The sequence below is a fragment of the Nerophis ophidion genome, linkage group LG15 (genome assembly GCF_033978795.1).
Source record: "Nerophis ophidion isolate RoL-2023_Sa linkage group LG15, RoL_Noph_v1.0, whole genome shotgun sequence".
NCBI classification, from domain to species: domain Eukaryota; kingdom Metazoa; phylum Chordata; class Actinopteri; order Syngnathiformes; family Syngnathidae; genus Nerophis; species Nerophis ophidion.
The window spans coordinates 7,017,946-7,036,995 of record NC_084625.1 but is presented as its reverse complement, the minus strand read 5'-3'; the positions used below and the strand labels follow the sequence as shown (position 1 = coordinate 7,036,995).

The 19,050-nt window shown below is 42.6% G+C and overlaps 1 protein-coding gene across 7 annotated transcripts in view; it reads left to right on the top strand.

Moving 5' to 3' along the window:
- rps6ka3b (ribosomal protein S6 kinase, polypeptide 3b) overlaps positions 1-19,050 on the top strand; it is a 93,735-nt gene that overhangs the window by 58,395 nt on the left and 16,290 nt on the right. For 5 of the 7 annotated variants that reach the window (XM_061921356.1, XM_061921358.1, XM_061921359.1 and 2 more), the window contains 7 exons: positions 1,338-1,375; positions 1,450-1,592; positions 5,162-5,232; positions 12,909-12,997; positions 18,002-18,066; positions 18,136-18,238; positions 18,317-18,642. In XM_061921356.1, the coding sequence (XP_061777340.1) occupies positions 1,338-1,375; positions 1,450-1,592; positions 5,162-5,232; positions 12,909-12,997; positions 18,002-18,066; positions 18,136-18,238; positions 18,317-18,642 (835 nt within the window). The remainder of the gene's footprint in view (positions 1-1,337; positions 1,376-1,449; positions 1,593-5,161; positions 5,233-12,908; positions 12,998-18,001; positions 18,067-18,135; positions 18,239-18,316; positions 18,643-19,050) is intronic. The other 2 variants (XM_061921360.1, XM_061921357.1) reach the window with 1 other exon arrangement.

Sequence of the window (19,050 nt, the reverse complement as noted above, 5' to 3'; positions counted from 1 at the left end):
ATCTTCTTCCGCTTATCCGAGGTCGGGTAGCGGGGGCAGCAGCCTAAGCAGGGAAGCCCAGACTTCCCTCTCCCCAGCCACTTCGTCCAGCTCTTCCCGGGGGATCCCGAGGCGTTCCCAGGCCAGCCGGGAGACATAGTCTTCCCAACGTGTCCTGGGTCTTCCCCGTGGCCTCCTACCGGTTGGACGTGCCCCTAAACACCTCTCTAAGGAGGCGTTCGGGTGGCATCCTGACCAGATGCCCGAACCACCTCATCTGGCTCCTCTCGATGTGGAGGAGCAGCGGCTTTACGTAGAGTCCCTCCCGGATGGCATAGCTTCTCACCCTATCTCTAAGGGAGAGACCCGCGACCCGGCGGAGGAAACTCATTTGGGCCGCTTGTACCCGTGATCTTATCCTTTCGGTCATGACCCAAAGCTCATGACCATAGGTGAGGATGGGAACGTAGATCAACCGGTGAATTGAGAGCTTTGCCTTCCGGCTCAGCTCCTTCTTCACCACAACGGATCAGTACAACGTCCGCATTACTGAAGACGCCGCACCGATTCGCCTGTCGATCTCACGATCCACTCTTCCCTCACTCGTGAACAAGACTCCTAGGTACTTGAACTCCTCCACTTGGGGCAGGGTCTCCTCCCCGACCCGGAGATGGCATTCCACCCTTTTCCCTTTTTAGTGTTGTTTTAATATGTTATATTAGTGACATCATGCACAAAAGTGCACTAATAGCTTGTTTTAAAATGTCTCTGACAATCCTGCACTTTCATGAATGTTTGTGCCACTGCTTGATAACTGTTTAATAAATAATTGACTTAGTTGCGATTTCCCTCTCTACATGAAAGTTTAAAAGTAGCATATATTAATGCAGTATGAAGAATAATGTTTTAATGTAGACACATAGAATCATCATACTGCTGTGATTATATGCATCAAGTGTTCATTCAAGGCTAAGGCAAAATATGGAGATATATATGGTGTATCGTGACATGGCCTAAAAATATCGAGATATTAAAAAAAGGCCCTACAACACGCCCAAAAAGAAGTAGGAAGAAGCAGCGCTTCATGATAGTCTGTTTACGTCTTGTGTTTAACACCTGTCGTTGTGGCTCGTGCAGCCCTTTGAGACACTTGTGATTAAGGGTTATATAAATAAACTTTGATTAATTGATTGATTCTAAAATAATATAAATACAATTAACATACTTCAATCCATTCATTGTTAATACAAATGTGACTTTTATTCAATTTTATTTTCATACTATTAATCCGCATATTGATACAGACACAGTTTTATGTTCCCATCCAAAAATAACCAGACTCATTTATGTCCTTCCAGCATCCTGCTGGATGAGGATGGACACATCAAGTTGACAGGTGTGTGGTAATTTGACACTGGCTTAGAGATGCTGCCATGAGTGTTGCTCAAGCTCCCCCATGTGCGTCTGCAGACTTTGGCCTCAGCAAGGAGTCCATCGACCACGAGAACAAGGCCTACTCCTTCTGTGGGACGGTGGAGTACATGGCGCCGGAGGTGGTCAACCGGCGAGGACACACACACAGTGCGGACTGGTGGTCGTACGGCGTCCTGATGGTGAGAGGGCAAATCATAAATATTTAGTTTTGAATACTAATGCTTTAAATAGTAAATTGGAAAATGGCATCCATTATAAATAAGGACGGGTACCAAATTCTAATTCCGTCGGCTCTACGGAATACCAACTCAAGTGAAATCAAACTGTACCGTAGTTTAGAAACCTTTTGTTTCACGTGATCTCAGCTACAATCGGGCGGAAGGCGGGGTACACCCTGGACAAGTCGCCACCTCATCGCAGGGCCAACACAGATAGACAGACAACATTCACACACTAGGGACCATTTAGTGTTGCCAATCAACCTAATTGTAGCTGAGATAGGCGCCAGCGCCCCCCGCGACCCCAAAAAAGGGAAGAAGCGGTAGGAAATGGATGGATGGAGGGTTTCACGTGATGTCACCGTGACAGCAGACTACCTCGAAGTAATCTTTCAAATTTTCATATCAATGAGCAAGCATGTCTTGTAGAAAGCGCTCAAAAGCAAGACTTTACTTTTCAAAATGCACTCACTCGAGTTTATTTAGATCAGGGGTCACCAACCTTTTTGAAACCAAGAGCTACTTCTTGGGTGCTGATTAATGCGTAGGGCTACCAGTTAGATACACACTTAAATTGCCAGTTATAGCCAATTTGCTCAATTTACCTTTAACTCTACGTTATTATTAATAAGTAATGATAATTATCTTTGTGGAAACACTGATCATCTTAATGATTTCTCACAATAAATATATATAGAAACAGATAAATATATTAAAAAAAAAAAGGGTATTTCTGTCTGTCATTCCATCAGACATTTTTTTTCCTTCTACCGAAAGTTTTTTGTAGAGAATAAATGAAAAAAACACTTAATTGAACGGTTTAAAAGAGGAGAAAACACGAAAAAAATGAAAATTAAATTTTGAAACATAGTTTATCTTCAATTTCGACTCTTTAAAATTCAAAATTCAACCGAAAAAAAGAAGAGAAAAACTAGCTCATTTGAATCTTTTGGAAAAAATTTAAAAAATAATTTATGGAACATCATTAGTAATTTTTCCTGATTAAGATTAATTTTACAATTTTGATGACATGTTTTAAATAGGTTAAAATCCAATCTGCACTTTGTTAGAATATATAACAAATGGGACCAAGCTATATTTCTAACAAAGACAAATCATTATTTCTTCTAGATTTTCCAGAACTAAAATTCTAAAAGAAATTCAAAAAGACTTTGAAATAAGATTTAAATTTGATTCTACAGATTTTCTATATTTGCCAGAATAATGTTTTTTAATTTTATTCATAATAAGTTTGAAAAAATATTTCACAAATATTCTTTGTCGAAAAAACATAAACTAGAATGAAGAATTAAATTAAAATTGATTTATTATTTACAACAACAAAAAATGAATTTACTTTAACATTGATTTAAATTGTCAGGAAAAAAGAGGAAGGAATTTAAAAGTTAAAAAGGTATGTGTTTAAAAATCCTAAAAACATTTTTAAGGTTCTATTTTTTCTCTAAAATTGTCTTTCTGAAAGTTATAAGAAGCAAAGTAAAAAAATAAATGAATTTATTTAAACAAGTGAAGACCAAGTTTTTAAAATAGTTTCATGGATTTTCAAATTCTTTTTGAGTTTTGTCTCTCTTAGAATTAAAAATGTCGAGCAAAGCGAGACCAGCTTGATAGTAAATAAATCAAATTTAAAAAAATTGAGGCAGCTCACTGGTAAGTGCTGCTATTTGAGCTATTTTTAGAACAGGCCAGCGGGCGACTCATCTGGTCCTTACGGGCAGCGCGTTGGTGACCCCTGCTTTATATTATTTTCCCGGAAAAAAGCATTGAGGCTATAAAGTGTGTTGTGGACGGATGACTTTCCCTTGTGGGTTCTTTTCGGACCAATATAAAAGGTGCAGAACCCGGCTGTCAGGTTTTACAAGTCTCTTTTATTTTGCTCTTTCGTGCAATCGTCTTATTGTTCATGCTTCCTCTGGCCCGTCCATGTCCGACGCTGCTAATAAAGACACATGTGATTAGATAGCTCGTTCCAGCTGAGATATCCACTCACCTGTCAGTTGCTTCACAGCCGGCTCCTGAACATGCCCTGACCACAGGGCACGTGTGGACCACGCCCCTTTCACACGTGTTTTATAAGATTATCATGAATCGAACAAACTTGCTACGATCCGCTGCCCGGATCGTTCCATTTTGTAGTTTTGTTCCTTCCTGTATCACATTCTGTAGTTTGACCTCCTTATTTCCTGTTTTGCTCCGTCACCATGGTTGCATACTGTTTCCACCTGCTACTCTCTGTTTACACACACCTGTTTTGCTAATCACCTGCCTTATTTAAGACTGCCCCTTTTGTTAGTTCATGCTCGGATCCTAATTTGCTTTCACGCAACAGTTGACGACTCGCTTTCCATGTGTATACTCGCTAGCTCTCGCGCTGCGTTTTTGTTTTTCCCTAGCTTTCATGCTAGTAGTTTTTCTTTTCCCTTTTTGTGCCTCTGTTCCAAGTTTAGTGTTTCTGTTTGTTTCCCTAGCTCCCATGCTAGCGCCATTTGTTTCCCTTATCTGCCTAGCACCAGTGATTTTGTTCCTAGCCTTTTTATTAGTTGAATAAATACTTTATATCTTACCTTACGCTGTGGTCTTGTCCGACGCATCCTTGGAAGAACATATCCTGCATCGCTATGCCACACAAGTCTCACAAAACTATTGGCTTGGTGCGGGCTTAATGAGTACAATACTTACTGTGTAAACACTTTGTAGGACTAAACTAAAGACAAGACTGCCACATTGAACTTAATGGCAAAGACTACTTTCTCACTACAGCAGATCTGGGCAAATTTAGGCCCGGGGGCCAGATGCGGCCCGTTCAGCCTTTCAATCTGGCCCGCCGGACTTTCCCAAATATTTTTTTTAGATCTTTAAGATGGAAAGTGTAGCTGCCATTATGATGTGCAGTCATGTTTTCTAATGAACTATGCAAAGTATTTCAATGGTTGGAATCTGCGCTTATGGATAATATACCAGTTACTATGGTAATCTAATTAGTTACTATGGTCATCTAATTAGTTACTATGGTCATCTACGTCACAGCAGCTCAGACGAGGCACCAAGCGTTTCCACAGATGCCGAAGGAGCTTTTCACAACAAAGTTCTAAAGCTTAGTGATGTATCAGATATATCGGATTGTAGGTGGGTTTATTTTGTACCCTTTGTTCATATTTCACTGTTTGTTGCATTTTTGTCGTGTTTCACTTGATTGTAAAATAGGTCAACCGAAAGGGGGTGTGACATTCTTATTTTGTCAATATTCAGTGTTTTATCTTTCATAGAAAAATGTTAAATTACATTATGTTTTTCTTAAGGCGGTCTGTCATAAGGTTTTTAGAATTCAATCAGACATCATTGTGAAGTTTTGTATTAGTGTTCCGAAAAATATATATACCGACCCCCCCCAGACACACTTTTTTTCTCTAAATGTGGCCCCCGAGTCAAAATAATTGCCCAGGCCTGCACTACAGCAACAATCGCACATGTTATAAGTGTACTTTCTCACTTTTTTTCTCCCCTTTTAGTTCGAGATGCTGACGGGAACGCTGCCGTTTCAAGGGAAAGACCGCAAAGACACCATGACCATGATCCTCAAGTGAGTCCACACTCTGTTATCTACAGTGGAACCTCAATTTAATTGGTTCTTGATCAGAGTTGAAAAAGTTTGTATATTGACGTAAATTTCTCCATTAACAATGTAAATATCAATCAATCATCAGTCAATGTTTACTTATATAGCCCTAAATCACTAGTGTCTCAAAGGGCTGCACAAACCACTACGACATCCTCAGTAGGCCCACATAAGGGCAAGGAAAACTCACACCCAGTGGGACGTCGGTGACAATAATGACTATGAGAACCTTGGAGAGGAGGAAAGCAATGGATGTCGAGCGGGTCTAACATGATACTGTGAAAGTTCAATCCATAATGGATCCAACACAGCAGCGAGAGTCCCGTTCACAGCGGAGCCAGCAGGAAACCATCCCAAGCGGAGGCGGAAATATGAATGGGTTCTAGCTTCGACAGAAGTCCATATTTTAGTGAAGGTTTGTACACAAACAATAACAGGCCTTAATGACAAGAGGTCTTAACCCCCATGAATATGAATTGCCTAGAGAGACTCGTGCTAAAACACGCTCTTCCTCACACTTTGGACCGTCATCAGTACGCTTACAGAACCAACAGGTGGACAGATGACGCTATCTCCATCACCCTACGCACCGTACTGCTCCATTTAGAAAAAACAGCGACCGTATTTTTCGGAGTATAAGTCGCTCCGGAGTATAAGTTGCACCTGCCGAAAATGCATAATAAAGAAGGAAAAAAAACATATATTAGTCGCACTGCAGTATAAGTCGCATTAAGGGGGAAATGTATTTGATAAAATCCAACACCAAGAAAGGCAATTTAAAATAAATAAAGAATAGTGAACAACAGGCGGAATAAGTTTATGTTATATGTTGCATAAATAACCAAGTGAGAAGGTGCCTGGTATGTTAACCTAACATATTATGGTAAGAGTCATTCAAATAACTATAACATATAGAACATGCTATACCTTTACCAAACAATCTGTCACTCCTAATCCATAAATCCCATGAAATCTTCTTCCTCAATGTCGCTTCTAAACAACTCTGCCAACTCCAAAGTTATGCGCCGCTTCCTCTTGTCCTTTTCTGCTGCATATTTCACTACGTCCAGCTTGTAATCTGCAGTACATGATTTCCTTTTCGGTGCCATTTTTGTTCAGCCCTTCTCAGTTTTTATAAGTTACCGCCAACGATGAAATGATCCATTTTAATAGCTACGGCAGTAGCATATAGCAGTTAGCACTCCATGACCCACAATGCACTTCTGCCATGACCCTCCCCCGCCGAATTCTTATTGGCTGACGTGTGTGTGACGATTGCTGACATTTTCTTCGTCTCTTCCGCGAATGAGGTAAATAATATTGTTTGATATTTTATGGTTGTCTCCCGGAAAAGGGTGGAGTGCCATCTCCGGGTTGGGGAGGAGACCCTGCCCCAAGTGGAGGAGTTCAAGTACCTAGGAGTCTTGTTCACGAGTGGGGGAAGAGTGGATGGTGAGATCGACAGGCGGATCAGTGCGGCGTCTTCAGTAATGCGGACGTTGTATCGATCCGTTGTGGTGAAGAAGGAGCTGAGCCGGAAGGCAAAGCTCTCAATTTACCGGTCGATCTACGTTCCCATCCTCACCTATGGTCATGAGCTTTGGGTCATGACCGAAAGGATAAGATCACGGGTACAAGCGGCCCAAAGGAGTTTCCTCCGCCGTGTGGCGAGGCTCTCCCTTAGAGATAGGGTGAGAAGCTCTGTCATCCGGGAGGAACTCAAAGTAAAGCCGCTGCTCCTCCACATCGAGAGGAGCCATATGAGGTGGTTCGGGCATCTGGTCAGGATGCCACCCGAACGCCTCCCGAGGGAGGTGTTTAGGGCACGTCCAACCGGTAGGAGGCCACGGGGAAGACCCAGGACACGTTGGGAAGACTATGTCTCCCGGCTGGCCTGGGAACGCCTCGGGATCCCCCGGGAAGAGCTAGACGAAGTGGCTGGGGAGAGGGAAGTCTGGGCTTCCCTGCTTAGGCTGCTGCCCCCGCGACCCGACCTCGGATAAGCGGAAGAAGATGGATGGATGGATATTTTACGGTAACGTGTTAATAATTTCACTCATAAGTCGCACCCCCGGCCAAAGTATGAAAAAAAACTGCGACTTATAGTCCGAAAAATACGGTACACATTAGGGTTGTAACGGTACGTGTATTTGTATTGAACCGTTTCGGTACGGGGGTTTCGGTTCGGTTCGGAGGTGTCTCAAACGAGTAGACATGCTAGCAGCTAGGACAACATGTTAAAGCCAGAGCTGGAAGACTTTCCTGCCTCGTTAAGATCTCCCGTTTGGGAACACTTTGGCTGCGCGATACAACAATGGAGGACGGATCTTTGCCAAGATTGTTCAGCAGCTGCTTCTGACGACACGTCAAACATGTGTGGCACCTTTCTTGCTTCCGGCTCCCATAGTGTCTCTCTTGCGCACACAACTCTTCACTCTAGCCGGCAGTGGGGTTCCACAGCTCCGGACTCCAGGGTAAATGAAGAGCCCGGCAATTAATTGCAAATCGTGGCTTTATTGAAGTCTTGCACACAGCTAATCCAACAAAACACCAGTCACTCCCTGCACTCACGCTACGCTCCCTCACCAGGTGCGCTTGCCCACACACTGACGTCACATGCTGTCCCATATTAAAGGGCCACACACACACACACACACGCTACTCTCATAACACAGTGGTTCTCAACCTTTTTTCAGAGATGTACCCCCTGTGAACATTTTTTTGATTCAAGTACCCCCTAATCAGAGCAAATAATTTTTGGTTGAAAAAAAGAGATAAAGGAGTAAAATACAGCACTATGTCATCAGTTTCTGATTTATTAAATTGTATAACAGTGCAAAATGTTGCTTATTTGTAGTGGTCTTTCTTGAACTATTTGGAAAGAAAGATGTAAAAAATAACTAAAAACATGTTGAAAAATAAACAAGTGATTCAATTATAAATAAAGATTTCTACACATAGAAGTAATTATCAACTTAAAGTGCCCTCTTTGGGGATTGTAATAGAGATCCATCTGGATTTATGAACTTCATTCTAAACATTTCTTCACAAAAAAAGAAATCTTGAACATCAACATTTATGGAACATGTCCACAAAAAACGGCGGGCGGTGTTGATGAAGGTGAAAAACTTATTGGGGTGTTACCATTTAGTGGTCAATTGTACGGAATATGTACTGTACTGTGCAATCTACTAATAATAGTCTCAATCAATCAATCAATCAATCAAAAAAAGCACTTTATATGTAGAAAGGTTTTGTTAAGAAACCATTCTGAGTCTTATCTTATTTAGTTTTTATTTTATATATGTTATATATGTATTAACCCTGGCAATGGACCCTGTGTGTATATGTATGTTAGCCATTGTTTACAAATTTGGTAAAAAAAATAACCAAAAAATGTATATTGTGTTGTTTTCTTACTGTACCGAAAATGAACCGAACCGTGACCTCTAAACCGAGGTACGTACCGAACCGAAATTTTTGTGTAGCGTTACACCCCTAGTACATATACAAGGTGGCTGTTTGTAAATGGTAAATGGTTTATACTTGCATAGCGCTTTTCTACCCTCAAGGTAGGGCTGGGTGATGTATCGAATGTACTCGATATATCTCGGGTTTGTCTCTATGCGATATAGAAAATGACTATATCGTGATATTGGAGTATAAGTCTTCACGCAGTTGCTTTGAGCTGCGGGCATTACACTTCAGGCTTTTCTCACTCTTTCTTGTCACCTTCTTACATACGTCACATGCTGTCGCGCGTGCACGTCTTACACTCTCGCGGAGCAGGCAGGTAGCGACATGGTGAAGTCACCTGTGATGCTAGCGGTGTGGTAACAAATGAAAGAAGAATTAATTCCCAAGAAAAACAGCAGGGAGTCCATCGTCTGGCGGTGGTTTGGCTTCAAGCGGGAAGATGTTTTACGAGTATGCGGCAAAAGCGGGGAATCTGTGGTGGACTCTCCTATTTCTGGGGATGAGGTTGCTGAGGTAGTCAAAAAGCTCCTCGGCGGCAAGGCCCCGGGGGTAGATGAGATCCGCCCGGAGTTCCTTAAGGCTCTGGATGCTGTGGGGCTGTCTTGGTTGACAAGACTTTGCAGCATCGCGTGGACATCGGGGGCGGTACCTCTGGATTGGCAGACCGGGGTGGTGGTCCCTCTCTTTAAGAAGGGGGACCGGAGGGTGTGTTCCAACTATCGTGGGATCACACTCCTCAGCCTTCCCGGTAAGGTTTATTCAGGTGTACTGGAGAGGAGGCTACGCCGGATAGTTGAACCTCGGATCCAGGAGGAACAGTGTGGTTTTCGTCCTGGTCGTGGAACTGTGGACCAGCTCTATACTCTGGGCAGGGTTCTTGAGGGTGCATGGGAGTTTGCTCAACCAGTCTACATGTGCTTTGTGGACTTGGAGAAGGCATTCGACCGTGTCCCTCGGGAAGTCCTGTGGGGAGTGCTCAGAGAGTATGGGGTACCGGACTGTCTTATTGTGGCGGTCCGCTCCCTGTACGATCAGTGCCAGAGCTTGGTCCGCGTTGCTGGCAGTAAGTCGGACACATTTCCAGTGAGGGTTGGACTCCGCCAAGGCTGTCCTTTGTCACCGATTCTGTTCATAACTTTTATGGACAGAATCTCTAGGCGCAGTCAAGGCGTTGAGGGGTTCCGGTTTGGTGACCGCAGGATTAGGTCTCTGCTTTTTGCAGATGATGTGGTCCTGATGGCTTCCTCTGACCGGGATCTTCAGCTCTCACTGGATCGGTTCGCAGCCGAGTGTGAAGCGACCGGAATGAGAATCAGCACCTCCAAGTCCGAGTCCATGGTTCTCGCCCGGAAAAGGGTGGAGTGCCATCTCCGGGTTGCGGGGGAGACCCTGCCCCAAGTGGAGGAGTTCAAGTACCTAGGAGTCTTGTTCACGAGTGGGGGAAGAGTGGATGGTGAGATCGACAGGCGGATCGGTGCGGCGTCTTCAGTAATGCGAACGTTGTATCGATCCGTTGTGGGGAAGAAGGAGCTGAGCCGGAAGGCAAAGCTCTCAATTTACCGGTCGATCTACGTTCCCATCCTCACCTATGGTCATGAGCTTTGGGTCATGACCGAAAGGATAAGATCACGGGTACAAGCGGCCGAAATGAGTTTCCTCCGCCGTGTGGCGGGTCTCTCCCTTAGAGATAGGGTGAGAAGCTCTGCCATCCGGGAGGAACTCAAAGTAAAGCCGCTGCTCCTCCACATCGAGAGGAGCCAGATGAGGTGGCTCGGGCATCTGGTCAGGATGCCACCCGAACGCCTCCCTAGGGAGGTGTTTAGGGCACGTCCAGTCGGCAGGAGGCCATGGGGAAGACCCAGGACACGTTGGGAAGACTATGTCTCCCGGCTGGCCTGGGAACGCCTCGGGATCCCCCGGGAAGAGCTAGACGAAGTGGCTAGTGAGAGGGAAGTCTGCGCTTCCCTGCTTAGGCTGCTGCCCCCGCGACCCGACCTCGGATAAGCGGAAGATGATGGATGGATGGATGGCAAAAGCGTTGCTACAAAAAGTAGCAGCACTTCTAATGTGTAGCACGATTTGAAAAGTCACCCGCTAGAGAATGAAGAGTGCTTGAAACTCCGCATTTCAACATCTACGGCCGGTGCCACACCCACAAAATGCCGAAGCAACGATTTCCACATCGTATGAAAGAAAAGTCAACAACAGAAGGAGATAACGTCCACAGTAACCTACCACATAGCGAGGGATATACACTATTCAATTCCCTCTTATGCAGCTCATTTTTATTTGACACTTATTGAAATATCTTGTGTGACATCATGCACAAAAGTGCACTTTATTTGTTTCAAACTATTGTAGTGGTGCTCTGTACAAAACGTGCACTTTAATTTAGTGTTGTTTTAATATGTCATCTTAGTGACATCATGCACAAAAGTGCACTCATAGCTTGTTTTAAAATGTCTCTGACAATCTTGCACTTTCTGTTTTGGAAATGATATGAGTATTTGTGCCAGTGCTTAATAACTGTTGAATAAATACACTTTTGGTAAATTGACTTAGTTGTGATTTCCCTCTCTGCATGAAAGTTTAAAAGTAGCATATATTAATGCAGTATGAAGAAGAATGTTTTAATGTTGACACATAGAATCATCATACTGCTGTGATTATATGCATCAAGTGTTCATTCAACGCTAAGGCAAAATATGGAGATATATATGGTGTATCGTGACATGGCCCAAAAATATCGAGATATTAAAAAATGGCCATATCGCCCAGCCCTACTTCAAGGTACTCAAAGCGCTTTGACACTATTTCCACATTCACCCATTCACACAGTAGAAGCACAAACACTGAAGCGCTGAGAAGTGGCTCGTAGCGTATTATACTGGGCAGCATGTAAATGATCTTTATTTATATAGCGCTTTACTCTACCTGGACAGATACCCAAAACACTTTACAGTATGCGTTGCATTCACCACTTTATACATGCCTTTCCACGGATTCTGCGGCGCAAAATGCCCGCCGGCAGGACACAAGATGAATAGAACGTTCATACACAGAGACATGGATTGCACACTTGATCTAAAAGTTTCTTAATCAAAAACTGTTAAGACTAGGACTATGGTGTACATTGTTTTCCCGAGGTGCGAAGCAACTAGATGGGACACGGCGTGAAGGTAATGACATCTTTTAATTTTAACACTCAAAAGTACTGCAAAAACAAAGGGTATAAACAAAAACTTGCACAAAGGCAGAACCATGTACATAAAACAAAACTTGCAAACTATGGCATGAATAAAGAAAACTTACTTGGAACGAGAAAAGAGCATTAAAAAGAGCAGCATGGCTCATCAGCATGAATAACAAGGACGTATAGAGGGTGATGTCGCCAGGCTGACTGCCTGGCAACTACAGGCTTAAATAGTGCTGTGGTGATTAACAGGTGCATGAGTCCAAATGAATCAGGTGCGTGACATGAGGACAGGTGAAAACTAATGGGTTGTCGTGGAAACAAAGCAGGGAGTGAAAAAAACAGGAACTAACAGAGTGCAAAGAACATAGCCAAACTAAACATGATCACCAAGACATGACAAAAACTTAAAGGGTTGTTCTAGCCAGGTTCCACTGTTTTGAGCTACATTAGCACACGGGTAGGCGACATTAACCAACCATTTTGCAAAAGTCATTTTATGGTCCTTTCTAAAATGTCTTTTCAACTTTACAGTTAGGTGGAAGTGAAGGGAAAGGAATTAGTCTTTTTTGTTTCTGTTTTGGGTTTTATTCATGGTTAGCTTACTGCTGGGGTCGCAGAGAGACGTCTCTTCATGATTCCCTTTTCCTTGCCTTCCTCAAATTCATCCAGTCACCACTCAGGAGTCGGCGTGTACACATTCACGGCTTCACAGACAGTCTGGAATGATAGAGCTCTTCTCAAAAAAGGCCAAGTTTTATTCCAGCGTGGCAGCTCTTCCTCCTCTTACCCGATGTGATTGCACACATGAGCTCAGCTCGCCACGCTCAAGTAGGAGGTGGCGGGAAAGTGTCAGAGGGGAATGAAAACGATCCTTCTGAGGTTGACAGGAAGCGCGACTTTGCTGCTGTGTGAAAATGCTGAGTGTGTTTCCTGTACGATGCATCACTTCGGTCTCTTGTGTCTGCAGGGCCAAGCTGGGAATGCCACAGTTTTTAAGCTCGGAAGCCCAGAGTCTCCTCAGGAACCTTTTCAAACGCAACCCCTCCAACAGATTAGGTTAGTGCTTCTCCATTATTTTCTGTTACGTCCCCACAGGAAGAGGAAAACATCGCCGCTCTCTGCTGCGGCTATGAATAGTATCATTTGTCTTTAAAATTGTTGTAAGTAGGGCAGGTTGAATAGAAATAAATAAATACAGTAAAATTGCTGCAAGTACACCTCTGCATAACATTATATGAGAATCAGATTTATTTGGCCAAGTATACTTGCATATACCATATTTTTCAGAGTATAAACCGCTCCGGATTATAAGTCGCACCCGCCGAAAATGCATAATAAAGAAGGAAAAAAAACATATATAAGTCGCACTGGAGTATAAATCGCATTTTTGGGGGATATTTATTTGATAAAACCCAACGCCAAGAATAGACATTTGAAAGGCAATTTAAAATAAATAAATAGTGAACAACAGGCTGAATAAGTGCACGTTATCCATCCATCCATTTTCTACCGCTTATTCCCTTTCGGGGTCGCGGGGGGCGTTGGCGCCTATCTCAGCTACAGTCGGGCGGAAGGCGGGGTACACCCTGGACAAGTCGCCACCTCATCGCAGGGCCAACACAGATAGACAGACAACATTCACACTCACATTCACACACTAGGGCCCATTTAGTGTTGCCAATCAACCTATTCCCAGGTGCATGTCTTTGGAAGTGGGAGGAAGCCGGAGTACCCGGAGGGAACCCACGCATTCACGGGGAGAACATGCAAACTCCACACAGAAAGATCCCGAGCCTGGATTTGAACCCAGGACTGCAGGAACTTCGTATTGTGAGGCAGACGCACTAACCCCTCTGCCACCGTGAAGCCTAAGTGTACGTTATATGAGGCATAAATAACCAACTGAGAAGGTGCCTGGTATGTTAACACAGAAAAGAGCAATTCGAATCATTTTTAAAGTAGAATATAGAGACCACACAAATCCACTTTTCATTAGGTCAGGATTACTAAAACTAAAAGACATTGTAGAATTGAATACTCTATTAATGATGTTCAAAGCGAGAAATAAAGTTCTTCCGAAGGACATACAAAAGTTATTTGTGTTCACATCTGAAGATGAGAACCACAGAAGGCCGTATGACTTTAAACATCCAAGAGCGCGAACAAATTTGAAACAAATGTGCTTGTCTGTTGTTGGTGTGAAAGCATGGAATTCTCTAAACAAAGACTTAAAAAGCTGTAAGAATATATTTGTATTTAAAAAAAGTTATATAAAGAGAAAACTGAAATTATATCAAACTGAGTTTTGATTTAGACGTGTCATTGTGAAAGTGCTTAAAGGAAAATGGAAAAGTATGTTGGAGTTTGGGTGTTGGTGGAGGGAACAGTTATAATTCATCTAAAATACTGTAATTTGTGTTAAAAAAGGGGCAGATAAGTATAAGAATATAATTCTTCCATCTGCTCCTTTCTGATCATGGAAATGTATAAGAAAGAAAAACAAAAAAAACAATGACAGTGTCAATTGTACGTGGCTTGTAAATATGCATTTTCATTAAAGGAATAAAAATAAATGATGATGATGATGAACGTAACATATTATGGTAAGAGTCATTCAAATAACTATAACATATAGAACATGCTATAAGTTTACCAAACAATCTGTCACTCCTAATCCATAAATCCCATGAAATCCTATACGTCTAGTCTCTTACGTGAATGAGCTAAATAATATTATTTGATATTTTACGGTAATGTGTTAATAATTTCACACATAAGTCGCTCCTGAGTATAAGTCGCACCCCCAGCCAAACTATGAAAAAAACTGCGACTTATAGTCCGAAAAATACGGTACTTAGATGACCATAGTAACTGGTATATCATCCAAAAGAGCAGATTCCAACCATTGAAATACTTTGTATAGTTCAAGACATTGGAAAAGATGACTGCACATCATAATGGCAGCTTCACTTTCCATCTTAAAGATCCAAAAAAAAGCATTTGGGAATGTCCGGCAAGCCATATTGAAGAGCTTAACGGGCCGCATGTGGCCCCCGGGCCTTAATTTGCGCAGGTCTGTTATAGACGATATACTAGTCAGCATCCAAATTATATACAGGTAAGACTATACCAGATTTAGTGCAAAGTGCAAATATATACATAAGAGAGATATATAGTGACAAAAAATTAGTAACGTGTCATCAAAGAGTAAAAATGTATTTCTTTCAATATGCATAATAACAAAAAGGGTAATATTGAAAAAATGGACAGAGGTTGATAGTCCAACACATACTGACTGGTATGCACAAGCTATGGGGATGATATCAGTAGAAAAAACTGCATTTAGTGTAGATAATAATGAGACATATATTGGAATATGGGATCCATTATTTAAATTTGTATTAACTATTCAATGAACCAAAAATATGACTTATTTAATCTTTGTGAAAATATTGAACACAATGTGTTGTCAAGCTTATGAGATGCGATGCAAGTGTAAGCAACTGTGACACTATTGTTTTTTTGTTTTTTTGTTTTTTATAAATGTCTGTAATGAGGGACTTTCAATCTCTGCTATGTTGAAATTGTTAGTAATATTGATACTGTTGTTGATAATATTCATTTTTGTTTTCACTACTTTTAGATTGATATGTGTCATGTTTGTGTCTCCTCTCAACTGCTCTGTTTATTGCCATTCTGAATGTTGCTAGGTTGGGTTTGGTTTTGGAATTGGATTGCATTATTATGGTATTACTGTGTATTGTGTTGTTGGATTTATTGGGGTGGTATTGCTCTGTGGGTAGAGTGGCCGTGCCCACAACTTGAGGGTTCCAGGTTCGATCCCTGCTTACGCCATCCTAGTCACTGCCGTCATGTCCTTGGGCAAGACACTTTCCCCACTTGCTCCCAGTGCCACCCACACTGCTTTAAATGTAACTTAGATATTGGCTTTCACAATTTAAAGCGCTTTGAGTCACTAGAGAAATGCGCTATATAAATATGATTCACTTCACTTCGTTAATAAAAGAAATAAAAAAATTATTTGAAAAATGTAGAGAAAGAATAGTGCAAAAAAATCCAGGTGCGTGGTCCGTAATGTGCAATAAGTCTGTAATATGCTTATTATTATTAAAGAAAACCAAAAAGGACAAAATATAGATCAACTTATAACAAAGAAAAAATTTATTTAAAAAAATAACAATTCTGTTATATAAAGGATTAGAAGTTCGTCAAATTGCCTGAAATTAAAAAACAAACAATTTAATCCTTATAGTTTATAGATAATACCAACTCAGCAATATAGGTCGGTTGGTAGAGTGGCCGTGCCAGCAACTTGAAGGTTCCAGGTTCGATCCCCGCTTCCGCCATCCTAGTCACTGCCGTTGTGTCCTTGGGCAAGACACTTTACCCGCCTGCTCCCAGTGCCACCCACACTGCTTTAAATGTAGCTTAGATATTGGGTTTCACTACGTAAAGCGCTTTGAGTCACTAGAGAAAAGCGCTATATAAATATAATTTACTTTACTTCACTTCATTAATGAAAAAATAATAAAATTAAAAAAATACAAATTATTTAAAAAAAAAAAAAAAAAAAAATATATATATATATATATATATGTATGTGTCTTGATTGTATTATCCAGAGCATATTGCTCGATACCGTGGTAGAGCGCAATATGTAGGTGTGGGAAAAATCACAAGACTACTTCATCTCTACAGAACTGTTTCATGAGGGGTTCCCTCAATCATCAGGAGATTCTGATGATTGCTCCTTTCGATGTGAAGGAGCAGCGGCTTTACGTTGAGTTCCTCCCGGATGGCAGAGCTTCTCACCCTATCTCTAAGGGAGAGACCCACCACCAGGCGGAGGAAACTCATTTCGGCCGCTTGTACCCGTGATCTTATCCTTTCGGTCATGACCCTAAGGTCATGACCATAGGTGAGAATGGGAACGTAGATCGAGCGGTAAATTGAGAGCTTTGCCTTCCGGCTCAGCTCCTTCTTCACCACAACGGATCGAAACAGCGTCCGCATTACTGAAGACGCCGCACCGATCCGCCTGTCGATCTCACGATCCACTTTTCCCTCACTCGTGAACAAGACTCCTAGGTACTTGAACTCCTCCACTTGGGGCAGGGTCTCCTCCCCAACCCGGAGATGGCACTCCACCCTTTTCCGGGCGAGAACCATGGACTTGGACTTGGAGTCTGAAATATGCTTGTTATTATTATTATTTTTTTTTTTATTAAAGAAAACCAAAAAGGACAAAATATAGATCAACTCATAACAAAGAAAAAAAGTATTTAAAAAAGAAATAAATTAAAAAAGTCTGTTCTATAAGGACCTGTCCGGGGTTTACCCCGCCTTCCGCCCGATTGTAGCTGAGATGGGCACCAGCGCCCCCCACGACCCCAAAAAGGAATAAGCGGTAGAAAATGGATGGATGGATATATGTTATATAAAGCAGTGGTCCCCAACCACCGGGCCGCAGAATAATTTTTTATACATTTTATTTTATTCTATGACTTGTCCAGGGTGTACGCCGCTTTCCGCCCGATTGTAGGTGAGATAGGCGCCAGCGCCCCCCGTGACCCCAAAAGGGAATAAGCGGTAGTAAATGGATGGATGGATTTTTTTTTTTTTTTTTTCATTAAATCAACATAAAAAAAACACAAGATACACTTACAATTAGTGCACCAACCCCAAAAAAATCCCTTTTTCATGACAAAAAAAAAAAAGAAAGAATCCCTCAACAAACAAGGACAAATTAACCCAGGTACACAATATACGAAACACTTTAACCTGCAAAACATAAATGAATAAAGCAATTTGAGCTGATTTTTTTTCCTATCACATGAGTAAGTCAGGATTAACAATGAGCACTTTTTGTAGCGCACAACTTTCCGAAGCAAGGTTTGAAGCGTGATACTGATAAAGCTTGTTCTCCGTGGTCACACTATTTGAAAAGAAGTGGATTAGGTGAAGCAGCCTCATGCCTAGGCAGCATTGAACCACTGTGCCCCCTGCTGGCCTCCACTGGCAACTGCTCATGTTTTGCAGGCGCGGGCCCAGATGGCGTGGAGGAGATCAAGAGGCACCACTTCTTCAGCACTGTCGACTGGAATGTCAGTTTGCGCCCTCAGCTTTTCCTTTCAGTTGAAACATTGTGACTCATGTTGCCTCCCCTCCCGCAGAAACTCTTCCGCAGAGAGATCTCGCCGCCCTTCAAGCCCGCCGCGGCACGGCCCGACGACACCTTCTACTTCGACCCGGAGTTCACGGCGAAAACGCCCCGAGGTACGGCCTGTCCAACCCCCGCCCTGCCTGGTTAATGACATCATTTAAGAGCTCGGTGTGTGTGTGTGTGTGTGTCAGACTCTCCTGGAGTCCCGCCCAGCGCCAACGCCCATCAGCTGTTCAGAGGATTCAGCTTTGTGGCGATAACCGAAGAGGAGACGACACAACCCATGCCCAACACAATTGTTCAGGTAGACACACTCGCGCTAAACGAGCCTCGTTACGTAATCGCTCCGCTACCCGCCCAACGACCACACACTTTGTGCGCCCGCCTGCAGCAGCTCCACAGAAGCACGTCGCAGTTTTCCGACACCTACGACGTCAAAGAGGAAATCGGCGTGGGCTCGTACTCCATCTGCAAGCGCTGCGTCCACAAGGGCACCGGCATGGACTACGCCGTCAAGGTCAGGACCCCAGCAGCGCAAACCCCCGACCTCTGAGCGCCCCCGTCGTTTTTCACTCTGACTTCAGTTTTATATCGCATGTAAAAAATATAACAAAAATAGGTATTTATCATCTTAAGAATATAGCGAGAGTTCGCCCAATTCTCTCTCAGGGCAAGACGATAATGCCCGCAGCTAAAAACAACTGCGTGAGAACGAATACTCCAATATTACGATATAGTCATTTTCTATATCACACAGAGACAAACCCGCGATATATCGAGTATATCGCCCAATTACAAGTCGCATAGATTATAGTAACGCCCTGCTTTCTAGTCTTCCTAAAAAGGTTATTGCACCTTTACAATTACCGTATTTTTCGGATTATAAGTCGCAGTTTTTTCCATAGTTTGGCCGGGGGTGCGACAT